Here is a 27,418-nt window from a genome sequence, read left to right on the forward strand (position 1 = left end):
GGTTATAGAGACATGCCATAAATCCATTATTAGCCCCCCCCCCCCGCCCCCTATCAAGCCAAGTGCTCCTTCCCACTGGAGGAAGACAATAAGACCACCAAGGATGCCCATGTTCTGCATACAGGGGCCATGCCTTCTCTTAGATCTCTATACTTTAGTGATTGTTGTCGCAGACGCGCTGACTATTTACAGTGTGTACAATAGTGATGTCCTGTACAAAAGAGAAAGAAACCTTTACAAATAATTGCATAAGAAAAACAAATATCTGCTCTTAAAAAACAACATGGAAAGAAGAAGATATCCAGTTATTAAAAATCCCCCCCCATCCCGCTTGATAAGGTAAGCATGGTAGGTCCAATGAAACAAAACTTTGGGAACACTTCAGGGTTACATGCATCAACATTACATCTCCAGGTAACATCCACTGCAGCTCTTGTTACACTGCTTACACTCTCAGGCAACTCCTCAAAGATACTAAGTATTTCACACTTATATTCATAACACGCTGTTATGTGTTAAATGGTGTCAAATCACACATACTGGTAAGCAGCCCAATCATGACCCACAATCTATTCTATTGCAGAGTGCACATAGAAACTGATACACACACATCATCTTTACTATCAGTCTATCACCATGACTACCAGCCAAAGGTCAAAATGGCTGCCCACTCTCTACCCAGCATGTTCTTTAAAATCTGGGCATTAAAGTGACATTAAAGTGACATCAGAGTAGGTCAGAGGAAGTGATGTTCCCCAGGTATGATATCTCCCTCTAAATCCAGGCCTCTGTGTGGTAGTTTAAAGCAGCTAAGGAGCAGCTCCAGGCCAAATAGTGTTTCAGGCACAGATAGTCTGAGGCAGCATGTCTCTACTTTACACCAGCACCCTGTTTGGAAGGTAGAGGGACACCGGAAACAGAATATGGCAGTCTGAGGTACTTCGGGGTCAAGGGGCACAGAGCTGAGAGGTTAGAGTGCATCTCTATTACCTACAGTAGCTTCCTCTCCTTGCATGTCCTTTCCATGCGTTCTTCCTTCATCAACACCTCCGCGAGAACAGTCAAGATGTAAGCAATAAATATTCTTTGTAATCTAGTACTCTTTAGCATATATTATGTGCGAAGCAATGAAGGAGGAAACCACTTGTAAATGAGATGCAACCATTCCTACCTCCAGCTCTGTGTACAGCAGCTGACACTGTGTCTAACTCCTAAAAATGATATATAGAAGGAAACTCATTTCTACAGGTTGAAAAAAAAGTAATGTTATTCCTCAAAGATATAAATAGCCAATACAGTGAAGTAGGAGAATGCTTATTGTTGTACAGGTTCCACTCACTTGAATGGCAGTTTCTTCACTGGTGTTCTGCACTACACCATGTGGGATGATGAATGAGAGATGATGGAAAAAGTGACGACTGATGTACAACGTCTCCATACTGCCGCTGTCAAACTGACTTCCGCTGTCTATCAGACTCGATGGCATGTTAGGTAAGGGTGATAGTTACTGTATACAGGTGATCAGTCAGTGTGACTCAGTATAAAATCCTACAAAAAACAAGATTTCAAAGCTGTATCCTCCTTATCTATCACAAGAGGATTTTGTATGTTTTTAAACCGATATCTAAGTACAGAATGTAAGCAAGCATAGCCAGAAATGGTTGGCTGTGTTGGCAGACTAGATAAACAAGCAGTTTTTCGTCCTGTGTGTTTGCAATATGTTGTGATGGGTCAGTGTCTGCTCAATTCACCACAGTCAGTTAGCTAACACTGTCCACAGGTGGATAATGAGGGAATGTTTGGTGCCAAAGTGACAGGCAGTTTGCTGGAGTCGGCACATCTGTGGTTATGGGCATCAGTATATTACTGGACTAAAACCCTGAACCACTGAATCCACTGATAATGATATTTTCTTTATAGATTGACCCTAAAACTGATTCATTATTCACCCATGCATGTCACTCTTACAGCTACTTGCAAATTCACAGTTCTGATATCTGATGCATTTGATAAATATCATTGAATGGCATAATGGCTAAAAAAAAAAAAAAAAAAAAATCAAGGCCATTTTCATAGTCATGTGAGTATTGGTTGTATTCTACCAAGCACCTTTGATAAGTGAGATAGCACTGAGGCAGGGATCAGTAAACACTGTCACCTAGTGGATTTACTAGTGAACTACATGATTAGGCCAATCTAATAGTCCCCCTTGATACACAGTCACTGACACAGCCCCCTAAAATCCAATTGCAACAAGTACAAAATAAAGTGCATTTTTGGCTGTTGTCTAGTGATGGTCCTACTTCTGGGGAAATCATGTAACGATTACATCTGAGGTGAATTTCTTTGTCAAATGAAGCACATGCCTTGAAAGAAATCCAGTCAGCACCAATCTTTAGTGAACGTTATGGCAGTCGAAAAATGAAAAGAGTGGGTCTTGATCATTAGGGTAAAAATTTGCATCATACTATTCTGGTTACCATGCACTTGCAGATTCAATAACAACCCATCTAGAACAAACTGAGGGCAGAAAAAAGACAAATCAATATCTTTCCCTGACATGATCACCACAGCTTTTCCTAAGAAAGCGGTTTCATAGTTTTTCCAATGTTCTAATAGTAGGGCAGACCATATCCTTAGTCCATAATCACTCTCTCTGTCGGTACTTTATGTTCATCATTTAGTTTTGTAACTGCTCACTGAGCACACAGTTAAGTTCATTATTGAGTCTTTGAAGTCTCATTGGGATTGCACCCTAGGTTTCACACTGCTAGCCATTGTTAGCCATAATAAAGAGTCCATAGTTCCATGGCTTGACTGAGGGCCATTAGCCATATGACTAGGCTATGACAGTGTGGCACATGTTATCCTCAGAGTGTAGCCTGGAGACTGGGATCCAGACTGCCTTCCCGCTCTGGAGACTCGATGTAGTTGGCCGACTCCTGGAGCTTCAGCAGCATGGCCATCTGGACAGCAGGGGGAGACAGAGTGTTAAACTACAGATGTCACACTGAAACCTTTTTCCCAGGTTTAGGATTAGTTGAAACATGTCTTGTAACTCATATGCATTTCACCTACATTTAAACCCATACCCATCTACCTACAACACCTTCAAACTGCCCTTAACTAGACCCCCTCTAAACAGAAACCCTTAGTCTCACCAGTGGGTCGGACTCCAATGTGCTGGGTGGAGGTGTATCTTTGGGGGGTTTCTTCTCGTCACTGGGTGGACCAGTGCTGGGGGGAGGTAGGTGAAAGAGCTTGGACTGGTCTTGCTGGGCGTCGGGCCAAGGGAGGGTCCCTCTCACCCACTCCACTGGGTCCTCCCACACCGCCTTCTGGCCATGCACCTGCGGGAACAGACCGAGGAATACTTAAGGAAACACACCGAAGCCCATAGCACAACAATGTATGAGGAGATGAAGAAATGAACTTCTTGTTACAGCTGATGTTACAGTATGGAAATTAGTCTATGAGTGTGTGTTCACCTTGATGCCATCCTTGGCTCCCTCCTGCAGGTACGGTATGATGGAGTGGTTCCACAGGTCGATGAACCACGGCCTGAACTCCGCCACTGTCACTGGGCACGACAGGAAGAAGCAGGGACCTGGGAGAGGCGACACTTCCTTTAAACTCCTGATTCTAATGAGCACTCTCATAGTTATTCTGCTCCACTTTCTGGACCATTATGCACTATTCTAGGTCCTACAATCAGGTCATTCCAGTTTCCCTATTTCCTGATCAAAATCTCAACTTCAGCCAACCCTCCTTGCCCATTCTTGCCCCCTCTCTCACCTATGAGGAAGTCTGAAGTGCTGTGTTTCTCCAGGAAGGTGTGGAGATGGTACCAGAGCTGAGGGACCCAGTCCAGTACATTGAGTAGAGCTTGGTGCCCCACTGTGTCCTTCTCTGCCTGCTGGGCCTCCACAGCTTTACGGTGCAGGTACCTCACTAGGAACCCATTGGCCGGTTCCACGTTGTTGGAGAACATCACCATCCTGCAGTTGCACACACAGAATGGTCATTATGAGAGAGGTTTTTACTGTATATGAGGGCTTCGCTTTGTATTTGATAATGTGTCACAATAGGAGAGAAGATACTGTGAAATAAGTCAGACTCTGTGGTTACCTGAAGCTAAGGTGCAGTCCATGGTTAGATGTCATCTTCACAGGCTGATTGGTCGTTCCAATGATGTAAGGACTGAAACATCAATACAGATGAAATTATGTTTTAATCATCATGAACTGAATCTTTGCTTGACTCTTTGGAGAACTAACTCCTGGAGGTGACTCACCATTTGTGATACTTGCAGGTGAGCGCTCCATTGACTAGCTCACTGGTGGCTGTTGCATCACTAATGTCGTCTAGGATAACAACCAATGGCAGCTCTGCACCACTTTCTCTGTTAATATGATTTGCCAGGTTGGACAGATACAACTGCAGCTCCTGTGAAACAGATGACTTTATATCATTTTCTGTATGTATAAAAAACACATTTGTATTTGTGTATGAAAAATAGACTTCAAAATAACTGGTTGTCCAAACAGTGACAAAGATACTGAATCATATGTTACCTTTTGTGACTGACGATGCATGTTGAAGGTGACAGCAGTACTGTGACCCGGGAGTGAGGACTCTTGGTCAGCCTCAGGCGAGTCGGGGCGGCTGCGCTGCAGGAGGTACTGGGCCAGACGCTGGGCCAGGTAGGACTTCCCGGTCCCACTGGGCCCTGATAGAACCAGACGCCTGTGCTTCAACAGCAGGCTGATGTAGTGCTGCATCATGGGCTTGGGAATCATAGTCTCAAACACCAGGGAGTCTACACATTTCTCTCTAAGACCTAGGGAGTGGCAGAGATAGGGGACAAGGAGAAAAATTTATACAAGTGGATTTATATAGCAATATATATGGAACACTTCTCATTGTGTGAAAAGTAGAAACACTTGCACACTTAACAAGTTCCACTTAACGTTCATGGTGATAGTCTGCACTAGTGTTTTTGTAGCTTTGTTTCTACTCTCAGTAGAGGACACCGACCTTTCAAGGTGACGAAAATGCGGTCTGAACCACTGCCGAGACAACGAGAAGGTGAGGCTTGGGGCTTGTCTCCTCCGATCACCCTCCGCCCTCCCTGGGTCAGCTGGTAGCTGTGCAGCGAATCACAGGACAGACCCAGGCTGGCTGTTGGGTCCACTTGAGTTATGTAGTCCTGAGCAAAAACAAGGAGACAGTCACACAGAAGAATGAATTCATAAAAATCCATAAAGTGTAATCCTTTTGAGTCTTAGCCATACCATCTGTTAGAACTACTAAGGTCTTCGAAGTGAAATGAGGACAAGCGGTGACTTACTCTGAAGGTCTTAGCTATGAGTGAGTCCAGAGAGGCCCAGTCAGTTCTCCCATTAACCAGCACTGAGCCTAAGTAGTAGTCCTGCTGCTGCTTACTCTCCTACGCAGAAAGAGAGATAGAGAGAAAGAGAGGATGACCAACATGCAATGAATAATATCCTAGTTGTTCTATTAAAAGCTGTTGATATTATTGGATATTGTATGATGAATAATTTTATAATAAAGACAAGTTTGCTGTCTGTTGATTTAGTGTTCTCTTTAATGATACATGCTGCATGGAGAGAAGTACATCATAGCAAAGGGAATGGTGCAGTTCTCTGACGAGGGTCAGACTAACCAGGTTTATATCTTCAAGGACAGCCACCTGCAAGCCTCCCCCTAAGTGGGTCTCAGGAACAATAGGATCTTGTCTATGCATGACAGTCATAAACCCTCACATGCAGAGCACATGAAAGCACATGATGAGCTCATGACAATCAATAAATTGGAATAGTACATATTTTCTCTACATTGTAGCTATTAAATGTGTTACATGTTTACCTCAGGTTGGTCTCCAATGCGTACCAGTACTTGTGCACACACCTCCTCCCGCTGAAAAGACACACTAAGCATGTCCACTGGAGAGACGTCTTATAAGAGAGGGGGAGAAGGAGGAGCAGAGGGAATTAGAAAGAGGGAGTTTGAGTTTTCATGCATACTATAATGTGTATATCAAATACTGGTGAGAAAGGTATGTTTATGAGCATCTCCCTCACCTGGATCTTTACAATCATTCAGGCTGAGGCTGAAGGACTTAGTGAGGGACATGCTCATTGGCTGCCTTGGTGAGGGCCCCAGGAGAGAGGCCAATCCTGAAGGCTGGGAGGTGGAAGTGGTGGGACCGGAGCTACCATCAGAACCTCCTGTTTTTAACTGGTCATTCTCTGCCTTCAGGTTCTCCACCGTTGACTAGGCCACAGGAGGGTGAAAACTCACAATTAAATTCAAAATCAATAAACACATATGTGCACTCACATTCACACATACATGGATATACTTTATTGAACGTGCACAGACACACACCTGCATGCTGTTCATGGCTTCTTGGAGCTGCTCCAGCTGATGGGCGGAGTTTAAGGCCTCCAGTCGGATGTCTGTCAACTTCCTCTCTTTTTCCCAGAGTTCTGAGCGTAACTCCGTCACCACCTTCTCCTCATTCTCTGTCTCTTCTGTGCTCTCCATGATCCTGGATATAACAAGACACACTCATCAGAGCCAGACACCCACACAAAATCATAAGCTGCTCAACACACCAAGACATTTTTACCTGTTAACAGACAAGCTAATAGGTTAACAGGCAATACAAGGGTAACAGGTGAACCCTAATAGGTTTAACCGCATTAGCATGGATACCGGAAGGCTAAACAGGCATCTCAGTAATGAGCTAAGAGATGATTGAGCTCCATCTGGCTAACCCAGTGAAAAGAGACGAGGTGTTTCAGTACTCACACAGAGGAGGTGGCAGAGGTGGATGTTTTGAGGGACGGAGGCTCGTTCTCTCCTCCTTCTACCCCCTCGTGCAGCATCTTTGGGGAGTTGGGAGCCGAAGAGTCTGGGGTGGCAATCTCCTCAATGTCCGAGTAGGTTTTGGAACCTTTCTTGATGCTGAACGCCTTGTTGAAGGAGCTCCTCAGCTACATAGAAACAGACAGGGAGACAGAGAGACAGAGGATGGTGTTACGCCCCGGCCTAGGGGAAACCTGGGCGCAACATAAAAGGATGGCTCCCCTCTTTCCCCGCTCCCAAACACAACCAGCAAACACGTAGTTTGAGCCCCAAACAGTTTATTGTTTCAGGGAGAACAGGCGTCAGGGTGGGTAACTCAAAGGATAACTGAATTTATAATCGAGAAGGTAAAAAAATAAGGAGTTGTTAGAATTGTTAATTTGACACATGCTAAACATGGAATATCCAGTCATTGTCTGTAGATAGGTCAAAGTTCAATTTGTGTATCAGTACAGTGAGTGTTTTAGCAAAGATTTAGTACCCAGTCCCTGGGTCAGTAAAAGATATTTGGTAAGGCTGAATGTTGGTCACAGTACTGACTGTATATGGTTTACTGAAAGACAAAAAAAAAGATCCATCCATCCATCCATCCATCCATCCATCTATCCATTCATTCATTCATTCATTCATTCATTCATCCATCCAGCCATCCAAAAAGTAGAGTAGCAGTGGTGTAACTGAAGTAAAACCATGATTGAAAACAACATTAAATTAAGCTTTGATGTCATTATTAAGCCGTGAACTCCGGTCGTTATGGATCAGCATGTCTGCTGATTGCCACTGTTACTGAATTACAGCCATCCAATCAATTTAAATATTCACAGATTAGGCAGCCAATCAGCAGTCTAGGATGTCAATCAGCAGAGATGGGGGGTCTTGGAAGATTGGGTTGGAGTTTTAGATGGTCCATCATGCTACATGGCAGAAAATTATAGACGCTATACAGGGACACTAGACTCTACTCACCTCACAGACCTAAAACAACACAATAACACAACACAGAGGAGGGAAAGACTGGTCACACTTTCTCATTGGGGTTCACACTGTTATGTCATTATCATAGAGGAGAATGAATTGAGCATACACAAACCCGGGTTGTGAGGCTACAAATGTACAGACATACAGTACATACTGATGCCTGCATGTCTGTGTGTGCCTTACATGCAAGTGTGCATTCACTCTTACCCAGCTCTTTTTCTTCTTCTTCTTGGCGTCCTGGTCCTTCAAGCTGCCGACACTGGAGAGACTGGTCAGGCTGTTCAGACTGGAGATACTCTCACACGAGTTCTGACGTCGAATACGTATGTCTGGAATACAACAAACACTCAATGATAATAGATAGATAGGGAGATACATAGATAGATAGACAGACAGACAGACAGACAGACAGACAGAGAGAGAGACCAGACAGATCTTGATCTCCTGACCTTTCATGTTGTCTGGGGTGTGTAGGGCTCCATGTATGACAGCTTGGGCTTCCTCGTTCTTGGCCTTCAGGGCCTCGATGGTCTCCCTCAGGTCCAGCAGCTCAGAGTCCTGCACAAACATTTCAGCAAGCGGTCAGGGTCCTGTACAAATAACTTTGTCAGCCAATTAAAATCCCATCAAAACAATGTCAGCCAATCAGATGGTTGGGTTGGGATAGTTCAGTTTCTACCTAAACCACTTTTACCCTTGGATGCGCAAATTGTAAATACAAACACTGGTGTTTATATTTTATTTTGTTTGTATTATAAAATATTGCATGACTGCGCATAGCTACTTGTCTACCTTCTATTCTATACTATATTATATTATACTACACTATACTCTGATGTGCTGCACTGTACTCTACAGTACTGTACTATACTGTACTGTACTATACTATACTATACTACACTATACTATATTATACTATACTATACTATACTACACTACCCTATGCTATCCTATGCTATACTACACTAAACTATATCACATTATTATAATACACTATACTACAATATACACTATACTATAATGTACTATATTATGCTATACTATACTATACTATACTATACTATATTATACTATACTATACCTCTTCAACTATATCACCTTTTATTCACAACTAGACAAATCCACAGTTTGAACTGTGTTGCAGTTGCTGATACACCTGGTGGGCTTGAACCCTCTCACCAATGAACAGTTCAAAAGGACAAAGAGCCCCGAACAACAGAGCCTCTCTGTGCTGCCTATTGTGTAGAAGTCGATACCAGCCGCTCTAAGTGGAGCCGCCAAGCCCATCTCCTCAAGGTTAAAGAGACTGTGCTAAAGGCAGAGCTGTACAGGTCAGTGCGCTGGCACAAACAACAAAGGCTGTTTCTGGAGTGGTCTAGACAGGCCTTTCACTGGGAGCAGCAAGGCATGAAGAACCGAGAGAGACTCCTCACATGTACACACTCCCACACACACACACACACACCCACACACACACACACCCACACACACTGAACACTGCCTCAGGGGTTGATCAACTCATTCACACCAAAACACATATAAGGGCAGAAGAATGTAGGAATGCGATGTGTGATGTGTGTGCACGTATGTGTGTGTGTTTACTAATTCTTTGCACTCTGGGTCAGGCGGATCATTTAGCTTTCAGGGAAGGGATTTTTTTCCCCCGAACCCCTGTCCTCCGCCCACACCAACCCACCCTGTGGGGCTGCAGCCTGGGCCCCCTGACCCATATTCAGCTCCTCATCTCAGGCTGTGATCAAAGTCACCTCGCTTCATGTTAGCACAAACCCTGCTTGCTCTTAGCTTACTGTTAAATAGAGGGGTATAATGGTGAAATGCAGCCGGGAGGTGTGTGTGTGTGTGTGTGTGTGTGTGTGTGTGTGTAAGTGCAGAACTGATAGTGTTGCGTACCTTCTGCTCATGGCTGACTGACAGACTCTGTAGTCGAGTTGTCATGAGGGACAGACTTTGCTCAAAGGCAGCCACCAGATTTGCCTGTTTAGAAAAGAACAAAAATAACTCACTTGAACATCACTTCAAACAGAGTAAAAACACAAGAAACAACATTTACATTTGCTAATGTACATAAGCTAATGTTCTGTAACATAAAATCAACAGCATATGAATCTACTGACATTTCTGATATGTGTCTAATGACAGAACATCATTTGGACATCATAGATCTAGAAACTAGAAAATGGCAGCCTATGCAGGGATGGATGAAATAGATTTTCTTTGTCCCATTATCCTTCCTATATGAGGTGCTGAAAAGCTGAATAAAACACAAAGGCTGAACAGGATGTCTCCTGAGGAAATCCACCTCCTCCCTAATCTCTCTTTCTCTTACACACGCCCACTTTAGCCCAGAGCAGGAGAGGGAAATTACTTTCCCTCTTTCCTTCACAGAATGTATTAATACAGTGGAATAATTGATACAGCCCAGTCATTAATCCAGCACGTAATCATGTAGTGTTTGGTGCATCTGTTTTGCCTCTTCGCTGCCCTCACATAATGAGGTCAAACACTATGAAACAATCTCAGGGGAGGAGGCAACAAACACACACATGTGCGCACACACACAAACACACACACACACACACACACACAAAAAGACTTGATTGATGCATACTGTATTGTATGAAGCCATGCATAATACCTCTACTGTATTTCTGCACTTGAACCAATGAAAAAGCTGAGAGGGTAGTTGTACTGAAACAACCTTGTAGAGAGAAAGGACAAGCAGAATACTGGACCTGAGGGTGGTGTGTGTGTGTGTGTGTGTGTGTGTGTATACTGAAGCTAAGTGGCTTGCGGAGAGGTTAGGCCCCGTCTGGATAAGAGAAGCGCTGAGACTGCATAGACATGATCTACGACTGACATGCTGCAGCTAGGATTATAAATCTCTCTCTCTCTTTCTCTCTCTCTCCATCCTTTTGTGCGGATCCTTGCCTTGTGTGGCCAACAGGAAGGATTGTTAAGAAGAGATGAGAGAGGAAAGGAAGGATGAATAGAATAGCAGTGCATTAATCTTGCCCCAGAGGCAATGGGTAAAGGTCAACACTCAGTGGCTAGCAGAGGATGCTGAATGCATAAAAAAGAACAGCAGGAGTAAGGCTAAGTCCAAATGCAAAAAACTAGTTAGCAGGTTGTGTATGTGGCAACGGGAACAGAAATTTTACCTGCTGACTAGCCTGCGGCTCATACACTTTATACTGAACACTGTCCTCACTAAGCTACAATTTGAATGAGGTTTAAAGCTGCAATATGTAACTTTTGTGACATTAAAATAGCGACAAATAAAAATGATACATTATACATTATCAGTCTGTGACTCTGTGTGCCTAAATCCTTCCCTTTGCCTGAAATTGGTTTTTCAATAATATTCAGGGTGTTTTGGGGCATATACCATTCATGGTCTGTGCCATATGGGCTTGGCCAGCAGTGCGGGTTGTGGCTATCAAGGTGAGGCTAGCGGCCACAGAGCAGGGAAGTCAACACAGCAACAGTTGAGGAAAGCAATAAAAAACAAAAGAACAATGAAACTACGAGTCCCATTTGAAAACATGGATGAGCAGTCATTCCTTTTTTTTAATGCAGATTGCCTACGTTTGCCATCTGTCTCTGCGACGCCTGCGGTGGCTATAAGGATACCTCATGCGGTTAACTCAGCCTCAGGCTAGACGTCACTTCAAGGCAGACAGCTCATCAAGATGAACGAAAGTGTTTGGGTGGGAACTTGAGCAGCTGATGTTGAGGAGGGCAGGGCAACTAATACTTCACCTGCCTCAAGGCGAAAGGTTGCATATTGTAGCTTTAATGATGACATGAAAATGGCACTCAAATAGACCGGTCCTGTTAACATCCCAAATCTTATAGTTACGTCTTACAGTGTAAAAATTAGGATATGATAGGACAATTAGGACTGTACATACATTTGCGGACAACTGCGTGGTCAGGTTAGCCACCTTCTCTTGGGATGATTCCAGCTCCCTCCTCAGCTTACGGATTTGCTGCGAGGGAAAACAGAGGGGTTACGCACTAAAATATCAGAGGCTGCTACAGCTGATAATGGCTGACAATGACAAGTGACAAGAGTGGATGGAGTTCATGAAATGGATGACAGACTTGTTCTTCCACAGACAACGGGGATGAGAGTGATGGATGAAAAAGGACAAAAGGATGAAAGGACGGAAATGCGACAGAGAAGGAGAGAGAGCAGGAGAGACCACACTTACCTCTCCCTGAATCCTTTCCTCCTTTGGAAGCAGGGGGAATAAAAGTTAGAGTGATAGATAGATAGAGAGTAGGGTAAACAAAGGAGGAGAGGAGAGGAGAGGAGAGGAGAGGAGAGGAGATTGCTAATAAGGTACTAGGTACACCAATGGAGAAAGTGTTATCTGTACTGCGTACTGTAGAGAGTGTGAAACAAAGAGAGGACAGCATCACTTCACACACACACACACACACACACACACATAGAACACTATAGCTACCTGAGGTTGTGTGCTGGTGAAACTCACCGAGGAGTAACTTGACGAGGCATTGGATGCCAATGACAGCACAGAGCCATGAACTGGAGAGAGAAAAGGAAGAGAAAGAAACAACAAAGGAAACCAATGAAAAGACGAATTAGAAACTGTGAGAAGAGGGAATCATACAGCAACACAGAACCTAACTCTAAATAACAAATATCATCCCTCCAGCCTCCTATTTCAGCATGGTGGTCTCACCTTCGTCATTGGACTCCCTGTCTCTAAAGGACCCGGAGCGAACCATTCCCATGCTGCGGGGCCGTTCAGCCAGCGACAGCGTGCTGCCCAGCGGCGAGGCCCCGTACAGCTCCAGAGAGGCATCTTGTGTCGGGATGCTGTTGGATCGAGTCATCCTGGGAGGTCCAATGGGGCTTGGGGCTACTGAGAGAGCAGGGGTCAAAGGAAGATTGAATTAAATACATAATTAGATACATATTAACACAAATTATTCTGTCCAATATTCTCCCAAGGAGCGAGTGCATGTGTATACCCACCGATATTGGTCTTGGATGTGCGGGGCAGGGAGGTGGGTGAGGGCAGCAGTGGAGGAGTGAGAGAGTCGGTCATACCGAGAATGCTGTGAGAGTGTCTCCTCTCTCCTCTCTCCTTCCCTTCCTCCTCACACTGGGGTACACCAGTGAAACTGCACAGAGGGAGGGCAAAGTTTGCTTTATACTAATTGAAGAAATTACAAAACTGTTAGCATCAATATATATGCATTACTTAGCAGGCATCCATTTTTTAACATAACAATTAGTTTTGCATATACATATACATTTTTTCTGTATTGTCGTCTAGTTCAGAAGAAATTATAAATTATGCCAATCTCCTATGTTGAGTTGAAAGACAATATGTTGAAAGGTAGGATACATGAGACACATTTTTGAGAGGATTAGCAGGGTTCTTGGAATATGAGTGACAGATACAGATGTTTAATAGCCCTATGGGCAGGATTAATGCAGTCTGTCAGCCACAGAGGAACCTATCAATGGGATCTCTGTATGTGTGCCATTAAAAGGTCAAACCCGCATTGCGTCAAAGCTGTCAGTGCCTGACAGTCTAGCGTAAGAGTGTGTGTGTGTGTGTAGCTGTATTTTGTGTCTATTTACCTCAAGCCTTTCTTTGGCAGTGTGTTTCTGTCTCTCTGAGAACTGTGGAGGGACAGAGATAAAACAATGTCATTACTTAGCCAGCAGTGTAGGGAGTTATTAAGCTCTCAAGAATAGAGCAGCAGGCACAAAGAAGCACAGTAAGAGTGGTAGGCAGCTGGTGTCAGCCAGTAATTATGACTTCAGTCAGTGAGGCCGGTACAGTGCTGATAATAGGCCTCTAGTAATAATGCTCTAGCAAAACCTCACTGTGTTGTGTGTGTGTGTGTGCGTGTATGTGGGTGGTGGGTGGATCTGTGTGTGTGTGCATGTGTGTAGGTGCTTTTACTTGCTAGTTGATTTCTTAATGTAAACTTAGCCTCCTCATTGTGCCAAATAACATGGAAAACAAAATGTACTGCTCAGTGCTTTTTATAATCTACATTGGTCTAGCATCTCATGCAGCAAAAGTGTAAAGATACTGTAAATAACATATATATATACTGTATATGGTCATGGTGGTTGGTTGCTAAATGTAAGAAATCCACTGAACTTCGCTTTTTGAGTAAAACCAAAATTAAATTTGAAGTAAAGTTATGGGGAAAAAAATCAAAATATTTGGCACATCCAGGCAGGATTATTTGACAAGGTATGGTTTTGCCTAGCTCTGAAATGATGCTCCACACTAAAATTGTCCACACAAGACAAACCGACATCCCCACCAATAACTGTATGTTCTATCTTGCATATTTTTGTGCTTTCATATAGCAACCCAATTATTACTGCTACTGCAGTTATAAATGGCACCTGACCAACCTTTTCAGTATAAAAAGCATCTTGTTATCAAATGGCAACTGAACCAGTTTGCCACTTGCAATAATAGAGGCTAGGGGAGGATGTGAGATTATACTGTATGGGGTAGAACAAAGTGAATACGATATCAAAGCCTCTCCCTTTACCACTCCTGCCTTCTCTGAACAATGGAAAGCAGTTTGTTCAGTTCCTAAACTGACCAGTAGGTGGAGCTGCATGGCAGTATTCGGGATGAATGAAACATGGATGACAAAAATCTGCTTTGTGTGTGTGTGTGTGTGTGCCTACATGTAAATTGAGATGTGCTTAGTGTTTTGAATTATATGTAAGGTTTGTGCTTGTGTTTCTGCAGAATTGAGACTCACCTGTCTGTGAGGGTCAGCGAGGCCCTGCTTCCAGAGCTCCAGCTGGCCGGAGGGCCTCTGTCCTCCTGTCTATCCCTGTCTCGGGACTCTGTGCCTGTGTAGCCTCTCGCCAAACTCTCCCTATCCTTCTCCCTCTCCTGGGGCTCGGGGGCCAGGCTCATCTGGAGGGGCAGCGACTCCATGCTGCGATGCAGCCCAGAGAGACGAGGGTAGAGCAGGGGAGAGGTGCCCCCTCCAGTCCCGGTGGTCCCTCCAAGCCCAAGGGAAGAGACTTGCCTGGGCCCCAGCCCAATCCCTGAGCTTGAGAAGCAGGCGGAAGAGTTGACATTGAGCAAGGGAGCAGGGCTGGGGGTCAGGCAGGGGCTGGGGGAGCTCCCTGCTGAGCTGACCAGATCCTGGAGTTTGGAGTAGGGAGGGATCTTGGGAGGCAGGGGGTCCTGAACACCCATCCCCACCTCCAGGCTGTTGGAGTTAAGCTTGTCAAGCTGGGCCATGGACGGAGGCTTTGCCAGGCTGCGCATACCAGATAACCTAAAGACAATAAAATGTGGGAGGGGGGACAATGTGGATTTTTAATGCAAATTAAATACTTTATTTGGAATCATTTCAACAGATATATAGAGGGACACTGTGTTTGTATGTAAATGTGTGCGTACGTTCTTTGAATTTGTACATGTGTTTAATGGGGAAAATAGTTGTATCCATATTTAGGTGTTTTGTGTTCAACTGTAAGTGGGTGTGACCTTGATACCTGTGTGTGCTGGGTGAGGGCAGATCAGAGCCCTTGCCGGTGCTGGGAGGTCTCAGCCCCTGTAGCTTCCCTCCATTCTCTGAGGGGGTCTGGGCAGGACTGGCCTTCAGAGACCCGCCTCCACACTCAGAGTCAGACACCACTGCTTTAGCCTTAGCCCTCTCCTTCTCCTTCTCTCTGTCTGTTTGATTGACAGGACTGGGGCTAGGGATCCCACGGCCCCCTGCCTTACCCAACCCTGTTCCGCAGGTGGGCTCTTTGAGCCTGGAGCCCTGGGGTGCTGTGGTGGAGGGTTTCATCAGCCCAGAGCCCGTGTCCATGGTAGAGCTCACCGGGCGAGCTGAGCTTGGCCGGGTTAGAGTCAGGGTGCTGGTCTTCGCTGGGCGAGGCAGAGAGCGGTACTGGAGGGAGGTCCTGGCATTCGGAGACAGGAAACTGCTCTGGTCGCTGCACGAAACATCCAGGCTCGTCTTCCGCCCTCCACCTGCCGCTGGTTTAACAGGGATACTGGACGTTTTGGGAATCTTACCCACTGTTGCAGAGCCACTGGGTATGGCGCTGCCACCTGTGCTCATCACAGTGGGAATACTGGTGTTGTTTGTGCCGTTACTGGTAGCTGCGGTGGGCTTCTTGAAGCCAAAATTTCCACCCGTTGAGGGCCGGACCAGGCCGGATGGGGGTTTACGTTGCTCAACAGTACCGGTGCCATTCCGGTGGTCTTTACCGGCATCAGAACAGGAGCGCTGGAGACCTGAGGCCTTCACTGCTAACCGAGACTTATCCACTGGCCTCCCATCTGACTTGACTGTACCTAGAGGGGCAGAGAAGAAGAAAGAGGAAGAAAGAAAGAAAGAAAGAAAGAAAGAAAGAGAGTTAGTCATTTATTGAACAGTTTACCACACAGGCTCTTGTGGTGACTGGGATTAGGGAGTGATGATAATTTATCTTCTGTGAACACCTACATGGTCTGCCTGTCTGCTGATAAACAGAATCAGAGCAGACAGTTGGTGTACAGACCAGACACACAGACAGCCTCACACTGACACACAGTCACACTGTTATCATTCACTTACTCCTCTTTTCCATCCCGAGAGCTAAAATAGTTTTCCCTGCATTTCCAGTTAAGCGTGTGTCTGTGTGTCGCAGCTGTGGAGCACTGAGATTAACATGAGCAGCATGGCTTGTGGAAAACTCGTGTTCACACTCACACAGCGTGTCTGCGGGCACAGGACTGCATGCAACCGAATTTCTCCACCCTTGAAGGCTCTTTGGGGAAAGAGGGTGGAGTGAGAGATCCATTTTAGGGTTTGGTGGAATGGAGGTAGACGGAAAATTATGTGATTTTGTCCCCATCTGTACATTTCCCACTTGGCAAATTAATTGGACTTGTTTGGAAGTTATTATGAGAAAAAAAAATATCTTAAGGGGTCTATTAGACACATGTGCACTCTGTCTGCATCACCCACACACATGTGCGCCCACCCTACCCATGCTCTTAATATGTATCTAATGGGAGTTGTTATGGGAGGTTTATATACAAGGCATTAACACAGTCAAAGAGCTGCTGTTGTACGAGACCCACCGGCGTGCTGCCTTGGGACATCTGGAGTCACTTAGGGGTATTTATAAACCCGCAAAAGACACACACACACACACATACTGGCACGCACCACACAAATACACCACACACACACACTTGCAGTTCATAGTGATTGGATCTTATAGGAATGTGACACTGACAACATACACTTGGACCTCTTTTGTAAATGTGAAAATTGGGTTTACATGTCAAGTCATAAACCCAATCCATCGTATAACCGCAATGTTGTGCCCTCCAAGAACATTACAGAAACAGGCACTATTGGCAATGAGTAGGACACACACACACACACACACACACAGGCAAAATCAGGGTTAGAGAGTTGTACTTATTAATTTTGACAGGAAATTAAGGCTGATTTACTGAGAGCAGCCGTGGAGAGAGTGGCGCTCACACTTAGTGATTTCATCAGTCAGACTTGACATGGTGTAGTGAGTAGAGAAGACCATGGATCACTACACGACTCTACACAAGAAGACTGCATGTCTGAAGAGGAAATCTGAACACTTTGGTATAGAAATCCAGACAGACAGACAGACAGACAGACAGACAGACAGAGAGAAGTCCTTGGCATAAAATCCCTGTCACTGCCATGTCTCTTGAAGGAAAATGTCTCATTCGTATTCTTCTTCTTTCCTAAGTCTTCTTCCATCTAAAGCTAAATCCGCTGCGGTAGTGGGGAGGACAGTGGAAAGAGCGCAGTGTGGAATGAAGATGCATTTTACAGAATCCTCATCCATTTCCCTCCCTTCTATATAATGCACACGTTTACATGTGGGCTCACACACACACACACACACAAACACACACACCCAGTGCAGATCACCGCCACTCCTCCCCTGCAGCCTCATATTCCCGTCTATCATTCCCGGCGGTTTCCCAGAGAGACGTGCCGCCTCATTCCTAGACTCCATAATTCTGCTGACACCGTCTCTCATCCCTCCATCAGACCGTGTGTATTTATGTGTGCATTGGTTTATATATCAGTATTTATTTACACGCGTGTGTGTGTGTGTGTGTGTGTGTGTGTGTGTGTGTGTGTGTGTGTGTGTGAGATGTGTGTACGTGTGGGGCAATAAAGTGGTTGAATGTATCTGTAGGTGTGAGAGTGTGTGACAAAGAGAGAGAGAGCGAGAGCGAGAGAGGAGAGAGAGAGAGAGAGAGAGAGAGAGAGAGAGCGATGACCACTCAACAGCCAGTTGCACAGCGCTGACAGAATGATGAACACCTTGTCTATCCTAGAAAATATTGCTCCTCCCAGGATCTCACACCCTCTCTCTCTCCCACAAAGGCACACTGCCAGAGCCACACACACACACACACACACACACACACACACACACACAAACACACAAACACATGACACAAACACACATTCCCACCAACCCTCAGAAATGAACAGATTTCAAGCACGGGCAATAAGAGCCTCTCAAACATCTGAGAATGCCTGCGTCTCATTTAGCTGACTTCATGAAACCCTCGACACTGATCAGCGACAAAAGCCTTTTCCACTCTGCTTTCACTTGACTTCTTCGTCTGATTAATTACAATCTTAAACTCAGTGGCAGACTGAGTAGCCTTGATGGCAGATTTATACTGTTCACATCAATAACAATAATAGCCTGGCACATAGATCACAGCCTGGTTCAATAGACATGTTTGGCATATCTGTCATTGCAACAGCTGGCATTACAAACACAGGACAGCGCCCGCAGAAAGAGGACTGTTTACCCAGCCAATAGCAATGCCTATCTAGACTGGCATACAACGCTACAGCTAATATCCTGTTGTTTTGGTTGTCTGTGTGTGTGTGTATGTGTGTGTGTGTGTGTGCGTGTGTGTGCACTTGCATAAACAGCACACAGATGGTGTGCTTAAAAGGCAGCTGCACAATCCCCACTATTGTGCTCTTTGTCTCTGTATGTGTGTGTGTGTGTGTACGTGTGCGCGCCCGTGCTAGTGCGTTTCCTCAATGTTAAGTGTGATGGGTGGCACTCTATTTGGCTGCCACAATCAAAGACGTGTGTGCACTCACACACATACACTATTACAAACACACAGTGTCTCTAGTCCAGTTTTTTTTTTGTACAAGTGCTATAAATTCCCTCTGTCCGGCACAAAAATAAAGTTTGGATGGGAAAGGCAGGCCTAATGGGTAGAAAAAGCAGTGTTTGTCAGTGTGTGTGTGTGTGTGTGTGTGTGTCAGGCTGGCTGGCAGGAAGGGAGTGGGTGGTGATGGGCGTTTGATACATGGCACCACTTTCTAAAGCCCCAGAGGGTGGGCTGCAGCTGTGGGTGAATGTGTGGGACAGACAAAGACATAGAGTGTGTCTGTGACTGTGTGTGGGTGTGAGACACAGAGAAAGAAGGGAATATTAAAAGACAGGAAGAAAGAAATGTCAGTATCCTCAGGTTATGAAACCATTTCAAGTGTAGCTATATTTTGCAGCTCGCTGTATGTGTATGTATATGTGTGTGTGTGTGTGTGTGCGCGCGCATGTGTTCTCCCACTCACCTGCTACTTTCAGCCCACTCTGAGTGGTGTGTGTGATCGGGGACGTGACTCCCACAGGTGGATTTCGCCCCCCTTTCTTCAACACGTTTGATTGGCCGAGGGTCTGGGGCTTCTTCAGCTCGCCCTTCCCTCCCTCCAGCCCCTCCCCCTGCAGCCGGGTCTTCCTCCATTTATTGGCCGACTCGGTTTTGAGACTTCCCGTGTCGTAGACCCCGCCACCATGGCTCTTGCGGCTGGGTTTCGTATCGTCACTGTCCCAGGACAGACCGCTCTCCACCAGAGACCTCTTCTCTGCATCTGTACGCAGCTAGAGAGAGGAGAAAGAGAGAGAGAGATGCTAAAAGACACTGTATCAAGAAAATACATACATATGTAAAGTGGTTGTCAGATCTAAATTGTGCATTTTGGCAAATAAAATGAAATGAAAATCTAGTTGATCAAGTTGGTCTCGTTGATCAACTGTTGTAGATGTGTGATGGAGATTAAAGGAGAGCTTTTGGGAGAGTGTCCCATTGGTCAGCATAGCTGTTAAGTAATGAGAAGACACCAAAATCATCCATGGGTCCCCAGGTTTGCTCTGGTGGTCCATGGTAAGACTTTAGCATACACTACATGCTGTTGATTATAGGTGTAGCATTATCTCAAACGTGAGAAAATTAGTCTTTGTAACATCTCTAAAGCTAAACTTAAATTATATGTCAAGTCTGGCAGTTTTCTGTAGCAAATTGGAAAAATGTACACAAAATATGATATCAAAATATCAAACTGTTTTGCACTACCGGGGACTTTCCCTGTTTCCATAGGAAGTGATTGTGGTGGGCAGTCACAGCAATCACTACACAGTGGATGAATAGCCACATTGAGTTAATGATTTATGAGTCTATACTAACACTAACAACCTTTTATTACTTTAATGTCAGTCTTCTCACTTTGTTTTTAGTCACCTGCTATCACTCAGCATTGTGCATGATAAAGAGTTAGCATGGAGCACAAATGATCTGCGCAAGTTGACAAATGGGGCAATCTCCCCTAAAGACCAGGTGTATTTCTTTAAAAATAAAAATAATAAAATCACCACAGCACTACAGTTCATCATGGGTACCAGTCAGAGATCTTTAGTCCACAGTTTGAAGAAAAGCACAGAAAATAAACTGATGAGGTTTAGACTTTGGGTAGCCTTAGATTGTGTCTTGTTCCTGTCTGAGCAGACTAAGATGAGCGTCTGACCCAGTCAACCCAAAACCACAGTCACTGCAGTCTGTTTAAACACTTCAAAAGAAAAGGAGACCGAGACTGAGACAGCAGGGGAGAGGCTGACCAACAGAGATATCACACACACACGCGCACATATGCACGTACACATAGATGCACACACACACAAAGATATCACACACACACATATACACACTCAACTAAAAAAATCAGATTAGACACAAATGCTCACACACACACACACACACACTTGACGTAGAGAGGGAACAAGGAAAATAAATGTAAAATAAGGAAGTAAATGTAATCCAATAAGGAAGAATGTCAAACAATAATCTAAAGGAAATGTGAAGAGTAGGCCATGCTTGAGCTAAGCTTGAGTGTGTGTGTATGTACAATGTATACATACATGATGTGTGTGTGTGTGTTTATGGGGTTCTACATGAGGACGGAAATTACTAGTTTTCATGGAGGCAAGCATTGTCCCCCTGTAGGGGACCAACTATTACACAATGTGTCAGGAGGCATGTGAATGTGAGGCCGTGTATGTGTGTGTAGGTGTGTGTGCCAGTTTAGTACATTGCACCCAGCGGTTCCCCTGAAGACTCATACAGTGAATTCCTTTTTTATTAAAACCAATAGACCCCATGGGCAGGTTCACATCACATGAGGAGGAGGTATGTGTGTGTGTGTGTGTGTGTGTGTGTGTGTGTGTGTCCTGTCTGACCAAACATTGTTGATAAAACATTGTCATTTCCTTACACACATTCCCTGCTTATTGAGACAGGGGGAATGAGATACACATGTCTGGTCAGCTAGCTGTCACACAAAAACAGATAACACAGATATACAGACAGTAAATCTGTCAAACAGGCAGATAGACAGAAAAACAGACAGACAGACAGACAAACAGAAAATCATTGGGAAATTAACTCTGTGTGTGTGAAAATGTCAAGGTTTTATATGCCAGTTTTACTTTCTTCCTGATTTTTATTCTCTCTCTCTCTCTCTCTCTCTCTCTCTCCCTCTTTCTCTCTGTTTCTCTCTCCTATGTCTCCTTTGTGCCCCCTTTCCTCCATTATCCTCCTTTCCTCCTCCTCCTCCTCCTACTCCTCCCCTATATATGGGCATGTTATACAATCTGTCTGTTGGAGAGACGAGGAATGGGCGGAAGATCAGAATTGCCTTTGAGGAAAGAAGGAATCAACAGGGAGAGAGAGAGAGACAGAGAGAAGAAGGAGTGATGGAAGAGAAAGAGAGAGGAGAGTGGGTTGTGGAACAAAGAGAAAAAGAGAAACAGACAGGGAAAGAATGATTGATTGTAGAAGCGAGTGAGGCAGAGATGGAGAGAAATATAGAGAATGACAAGAGAAAGAGGAGCCATGTGTATTGGGTACCACAGGCAGAAGGAGAATGTGGGGTGCATGATGATTATGTGATGGTTGGTTGCCATGGTAATGATGCCATAGGGGGGTAATGGTTGCCATGACTACTGCAACAAGGCGTGGAGGGAGGTGCCCCGGTTCTTCCGGCTGGCTGGCCCGGATGCAGGACTGCAGATGGCCCCTGTGTGTGTGTGTGTGTGTGTGTGTGTGTGTGTGTGTGTGTGCATGTGCGCAGATGGCTGTGTTCTAGACCTGTCCTTCACTATACCGGAGGAGACAAAGACCCATTCCGCACTCTCAGCATCCCTGTGCTTTGGTCGCTATGGTTACGCTGATTCTCTCTCTCTCCTGCTCCTTCTCCCTGTCTCTCTCTCTCCCTCTCGCTCTCAACTCCCACTACTACAGTCATATAAAGCCACACTGCGGAGGTGTGACCTACATCAGACACTCTGGGAAAACCACTCACGTACACACACACACATGCACACAAACACACACACTAATTCACACTGTCTGGCACCCATACAGGTTTAGCTAGATTTTACGAAACTAAGAGCTAGAAATGAAGCTCAGCTTTGAAAAGCTCCACTGGAGCAAAAAGTGGCCTAATGGCACTGTGGAGCTGTACAGCAGGCAGCGTGTGTTGTGGCAAACATTGATCGCTGCAGAGGTGATAAATATAATGTGTGTGTTTAGAATACCTAATCAGGCTTTGTCCCTGATACCATACTCAGGAGCAGTGTCCTGTTGCCTGCTGGGTGTGTGACTGTGTCTGTGTGTGTGTGTGTGTGTGTGTGTCCCTGCACTATACGGATAAAGCGTATGACACACCACTCAGCACCTCATCAATACTGCACTGGATTAACAGCTTAATCAATAGTCCTGTAACCAACACACACATTGCCAATCCATCTGTGTCACCCGTGTGTGTGTGTGTGTGTGTGTGTGTGCGTGTGCATGTATGTATATGCACTGGAGTGTGTGTGTTACTTACCACGATGGCTGAGTTTCTGCGGGAGCCAATGGGAGTGGTAGGAAGGGAGTTGAGGGTGGGACTTGTGTTAAACTCTTCTGAGCTGAGATTGTCTGAGCCGTCACTCAAACCGCTGCTGATGGAGCTGCTCTCGTCCCAGCTGCAAGAAACAATCAAAAAGCAAATATGTCAGAAAATATGCATAGAGTGCATCAAAAGAACACAACTTGTAGTTAAAACCAAGAAGCGATGTCCTACTCAATGCAGCACTAGGTCAACTGTGGTTAAAAGTATCATTGCATAAGCCTGGATGTGGTAGCTTACACCTGTTAAGTGCAAGAAAGTGAATGTACTACAGTAATTAGGTTAAAGCCAGAGGGAAGGTAGAGGTGTGCTCCTATTTTCGGAACACATTCTGAGCAGCAGGGTGGCATAGCGGTTAGACAGACTTCAACTGGAGCACCTGAGTTCAGGCCCTCATGCCAGCAAGCATCCAACTTGCTAAAAGTGTCCTTGAGCAAGACACTGAATCCCCTGCCAACTCCAAGGACGCTGTTCTGCAGCCGATCCTGCGCTCTGACCTCTCTGGACAGGGGCAAAGCGGAAAGACAGTTTCCCTACAGGGATCGATCAGGTATCACATATCACTCGCACCCAAAAATATCTTACAAATCAAAGCAATCTGTGCCAGTTAACTGGATATCTACTGCAGTTTACACACTCCGATCTAGTGTATAAATTACCCAAGCTCCGCCAGCTTGGTTACATCAGCAGCAGGCTCCATGTCTTCCAGTTTGTTTTTTGATCAAATATTCATAGACAGAGGCCTCATTTAGCACGCTGCCTGTTCTATATACCTAACTTTCACACTGCATACAGATACACTCTTGGCAGACTGAAGTTTGGAGCACATCCGACATATCAACCCACACACTTACACACAAAAATAGCACCAAAGCACATATAGGCTACTCATGCATGCGCCCACGGGTGCATACAGAATCCTCTTATTACAGAGATAGTGTGTGCCAGGAGGACTATGGACTATGGAAAGTCTGTCTTTTTAGATGCTTGCTGCATTATCTATCTAGCTACATCTAAAAGCCCAATATCAATAGACATCCCACAAAATTCCACCCTCAGATATTCCCACACTGTTATATCATCAATCTGTTCAGTGTGTTCCAGGAGTTATTTTGTGATAAAGTGTTGTAATTTACTTTTTTGGTGAACCCACATTCTCTCAACCTGCTACATCTACTTCCACTTCAGTTAGTAATTTCCTATATTTCCCAGAATGCCTTTCAGCAACCCCCTAGAGAATGTGGCTGAACTTGTAGCATTCAACTGTGGGTTTGACATGTAGGTGGAGAGAGTTTTTCCAGCTGAGAAAAAGTCACGTCCCTTACTCAAAACGCAGCTTGTCTTGTGGCTGCATGGCATTGTGGTCTATTGAGGCTATTGTTGGTGGAGAAATTGGCATCTCTCTATATGATTATTGAATGTTGGAGTGAAATGAGTCTAGAAAGAAGCCCTTGCTCTTTGATTCTGAGAGACTGACACCAAAACCTGCCATTTTCCATGGTTGTTGCAGGTTGTTGGAAAAAAAATTCTGCAATTAAACTCCTTTGTTGCTGCACTGCAGATATCTCTATGTGATCTCATGTCGTCTACATTTGGTCAGCTATCCATGGGTGCAAGGAAAATACACCACCAAACAACAAAATGGGCGGGAAATGCAAGGTACATTGCCAATAGCTGTTTTTTTTGTAACAGTGTTATTAATTATTATAGTTATTATTAATTAAAAGTGTTTTAGTTTGTATATTTCCTTTAACAAATCAACAGGGCTTGACTTTTAACCTTACTGCTACTGTCTGGGGCGCACAGACATCTCATACTATATATGATATGACCAGTCTAGCCATAACAACCTCATTAAAGAAATACTAAATGTGTCATCTGACCTGTAGGAACAAGGAGGGGGGAGGGTGGGGGAGCAAAGAGGCTCATCTGAGAGGTGTGTTTGGGTATGAGAGTATCTGTTTGTGTGTGTTAGTGTGTGTGTGTACATGCACACGTGCTCGTATACAGTGAGTGGGTCATGCTTAGGAAGTTAGGGGGTGGGGTATGTACTCTTATTAGGGTCATTTAGGTAGGATGTGGACTGATGTCGTAGTGTAATGTAAAGCAAGTTAAGGGGGGTTGGTTTGCCAAATGGGGTCATGTATAATGAGGGGGGGGGTGAAAGTGGTGCTGGGCCTTCCAGTTGGGTGCCTGTATGGGTCACACTGCACCCTGGGGGGCTTGACAGCGGGGATAAAGGGGAGAGGGGCGTGGGGAAAGCCGTCCCCGTCTAGCCTGCGCATATCGTAGACGCAAAAAAGATCAGATGAGATTTTACGTCTGAAGTGGCTGTCATGGCTGTCTATATGACAAAATAAGATTAAGGGCAAATTTATGATAGAGGGCAGACAAACCCAGAGACCCGAGATACCTACTGTTTGTCTCTATATATAATTGAAACATTGTGTATACACTGCAAAAAAATGTCCATCTTAAAAAGCCCTTTAGTCTGGACTTCGAATCATATTTTTCTTAAAACAAGTGAAAAATTCACTGGTTTCCAATGCAGTTTCCAATGCAGTTTCACTTGTTTCGGCATTGTTTTTATCTTTGAGACAGAATAAGGCAAATCACTCTCCTAGTACCAAGAAAATGACACTCGATTCAAGAAATTTCTTGAAACGTGTATTTCAGTGTTGTTGTATGATAACATTGTAATTCCAATTTCGGTAAGTTTCATGCTTTCAGTTCAAATGAAGCATTACATGCTCCTCTATATGGGTTGAGAACATTTTCCGACCCTTTGGGCTTGTGAAACCCTTTCAAAACCCATTGAATAAACTCAAAAATGCATTGTCAGCAAGCTAAAAACGAGGCTGTTTTTTTTGACACCTGATATAAGGTTTTCACCCCACAGTGATTTGCATTGAAACAACAAGGATTTGCATTGGAAACGTGAAATTATCTCATCAAATTGGCAGATTCTTTCACTTTTCCTTTTTTTAAAGAAAGTTTTAAGGCTCAATTAGGGATTTAACAACTTGTTAAGATGGATATTGTTGCAGTGTTTCTTTAAAAGCCAATCTTGGATGCCTCCTTTATACTAGCTTCCCATTTACCCTCTACTATGAAAATACACACTACAACTGAACTAATAAACTTCAAACTCATATAAAGTGCATCTATATGTATCCAATGTGTGTGTATGTGTCATTCATTCCTCTGTGAACAACTCACTGCGGGGAGTTAGACGTCTCTTTGGGAGACACAGCTGTGGTTTACCGTCAGCGCCTCTCTAAAGCAATACCTTTCTCTCCATATCCTGTTATTCACTTCAGAGCTATCTGCGTGTCCACCAGTGCTTTTGTGAAAGATAATTCCCTCTGTGATGAATAATTCAAATGTGATGAGAAAGGGAACAAACACAGTCTCTGCTAGGTTTGATGTCACTCAGCTGACTGATGTGAAAACAGAAACACACACAGCAGAGAGACAGGGTCAGGGTTCAGACAGCACTGACAGCACTAGCTAAATGAGTGCAGAGATAAAAAATAAAATTTCATCTGATCTAACGTTCAAATTATTCCAACAGTGGATAGAATAATGAGAAAATCAACTCTCAAAGTAAAAAAATCAAAGTAAAAAATTAATTCTTCAACAGCTGTATTATAATTAGCAGTTGCAAAACACGATGTAATCCCATATCCATCATACTAAAGAGAGACATTTCATTATAGGCTGCTTAGGTGAGACCAAAGGACGCCTCAGAGACTCGTGTGGGCGCCAGGAGGAATATAAGGCTGATATCATAAGCTAGTTACAGTACACACAGCCGGTTCACTGAACTAAAGAGTGCATGAGCTCACCACCAGTGTGTGTGTGTGATTGAGAGTGAATCTGAATGTGTGTGTAGACATTAGGCTACCACTCCTGGGTAATGAGTTGGATTGCTTTCAGCATTGATCCTCAGAAATTACATATTATCATACTTCAGCGACCCATGCTTCTCAGTTTGGAGAGTGGGAAACATATTTTCCCATGAGCCATAAATTCTTAGAAGATATCTGCTGGAACAAAATATCCATGTCTTAAGCTTCATGTAATTGCAACCGGTATTGTTTGTCAAATGTTGCCGTCTTTCCAAGCGAGAGGTTGGAAAAGAATTCGCTGACTGTCCAGCCAAAAGGACAACTGATATTCACAACCAGTGTCAACTGAAGTGCAGCTAGACCAGATCCACTCTCATCTT

General features: G+C 44.5%; 1 protein-coding gene across 1 annotated transcript; it reads right to left on the minus strand.

The window, feature by feature from the left end:
- Positions 1-62: 62 nt before the first annotated feature.
- On the minus strand, positions 63-23,887 carry LOC139644916 (neuron navigator 1-like). The gene is made up of 28 exons (XM_071520452.1): positions 23,847-23,887; positions 23,125-23,263; positions 19,537-19,843; positions 15,422-16,232; positions 14,807-15,201; positions 14,671-14,740; positions 13,514-13,555; positions 12,899-13,047; positions 12,603-12,785; positions 12,393-12,445; positions 12,108-12,128; positions 11,805-11,882; positions 9,784-9,867; positions 8,322-8,430; positions 8,080-8,201; positions 6,838-7,022; positions 6,412-6,574; positions 6,105-6,297; positions 5,890-5,978; positions 5,351-5,446; positions 5,038-5,209; positions 4,575-4,840; positions 4,295-4,446; positions 4,129-4,200; positions 3,796-3,998; positions 3,489-3,607; positions 3,162-3,350; positions 63-2,966 (listed from the first exon to the last, which is right to left on the minus strand). Exons 1-28 carry the CDS (start codon positions 23,885-23,887, stop codon positions 2,871-2,873), a joined length of 4,599 nt encoding a protein of 1,532 aa, XP_071376553.1. The 3' UTR covers positions 63-2,870.
- Positions 23,888-27,418: the final 3,531 nt, after the last annotated feature.

Source organism: Centroberyx affinis, unplaced genomic scaffold, assembly GCF_046629955.1.
Source record: "Centroberyx affinis isolate AG114_WGS23_722 - 3 ecotype Tasmania unplaced genomic scaffold, CSIRO-AGI_Caff_v1 ptg000803l_1, whole genome shotgun sequence".
In the NCBI taxonomy this organism is placed as follows: domain Eukaryota; kingdom Metazoa; phylum Chordata; class Actinopteri; order Beryciformes; family Berycidae; genus Centroberyx; species Centroberyx affinis.

Coding starts and splice junctions, on each gene's coding strand:
- LOC139644916 (XM_071520452.1), bottom strand. CDS start 23,887: ATGGAGCCTGCTGCTGATGTAACCAAGCTGGCGGAGCTTGG. Junction 3,999..4,128: donor GGACTGCACCTTAGCTTCAG/GTAACCACAGAG, acceptor GTGCAACTGCAG/GATGGTGATGTTCTCCAACA. Junction 3,608..3,795: donor CACTTCAGACTTCCTCATAG/GTGAGAGAGGGG, acceptor CGCCTCTCCCAG/GTCCCTGCTTCTTCCTGTCG.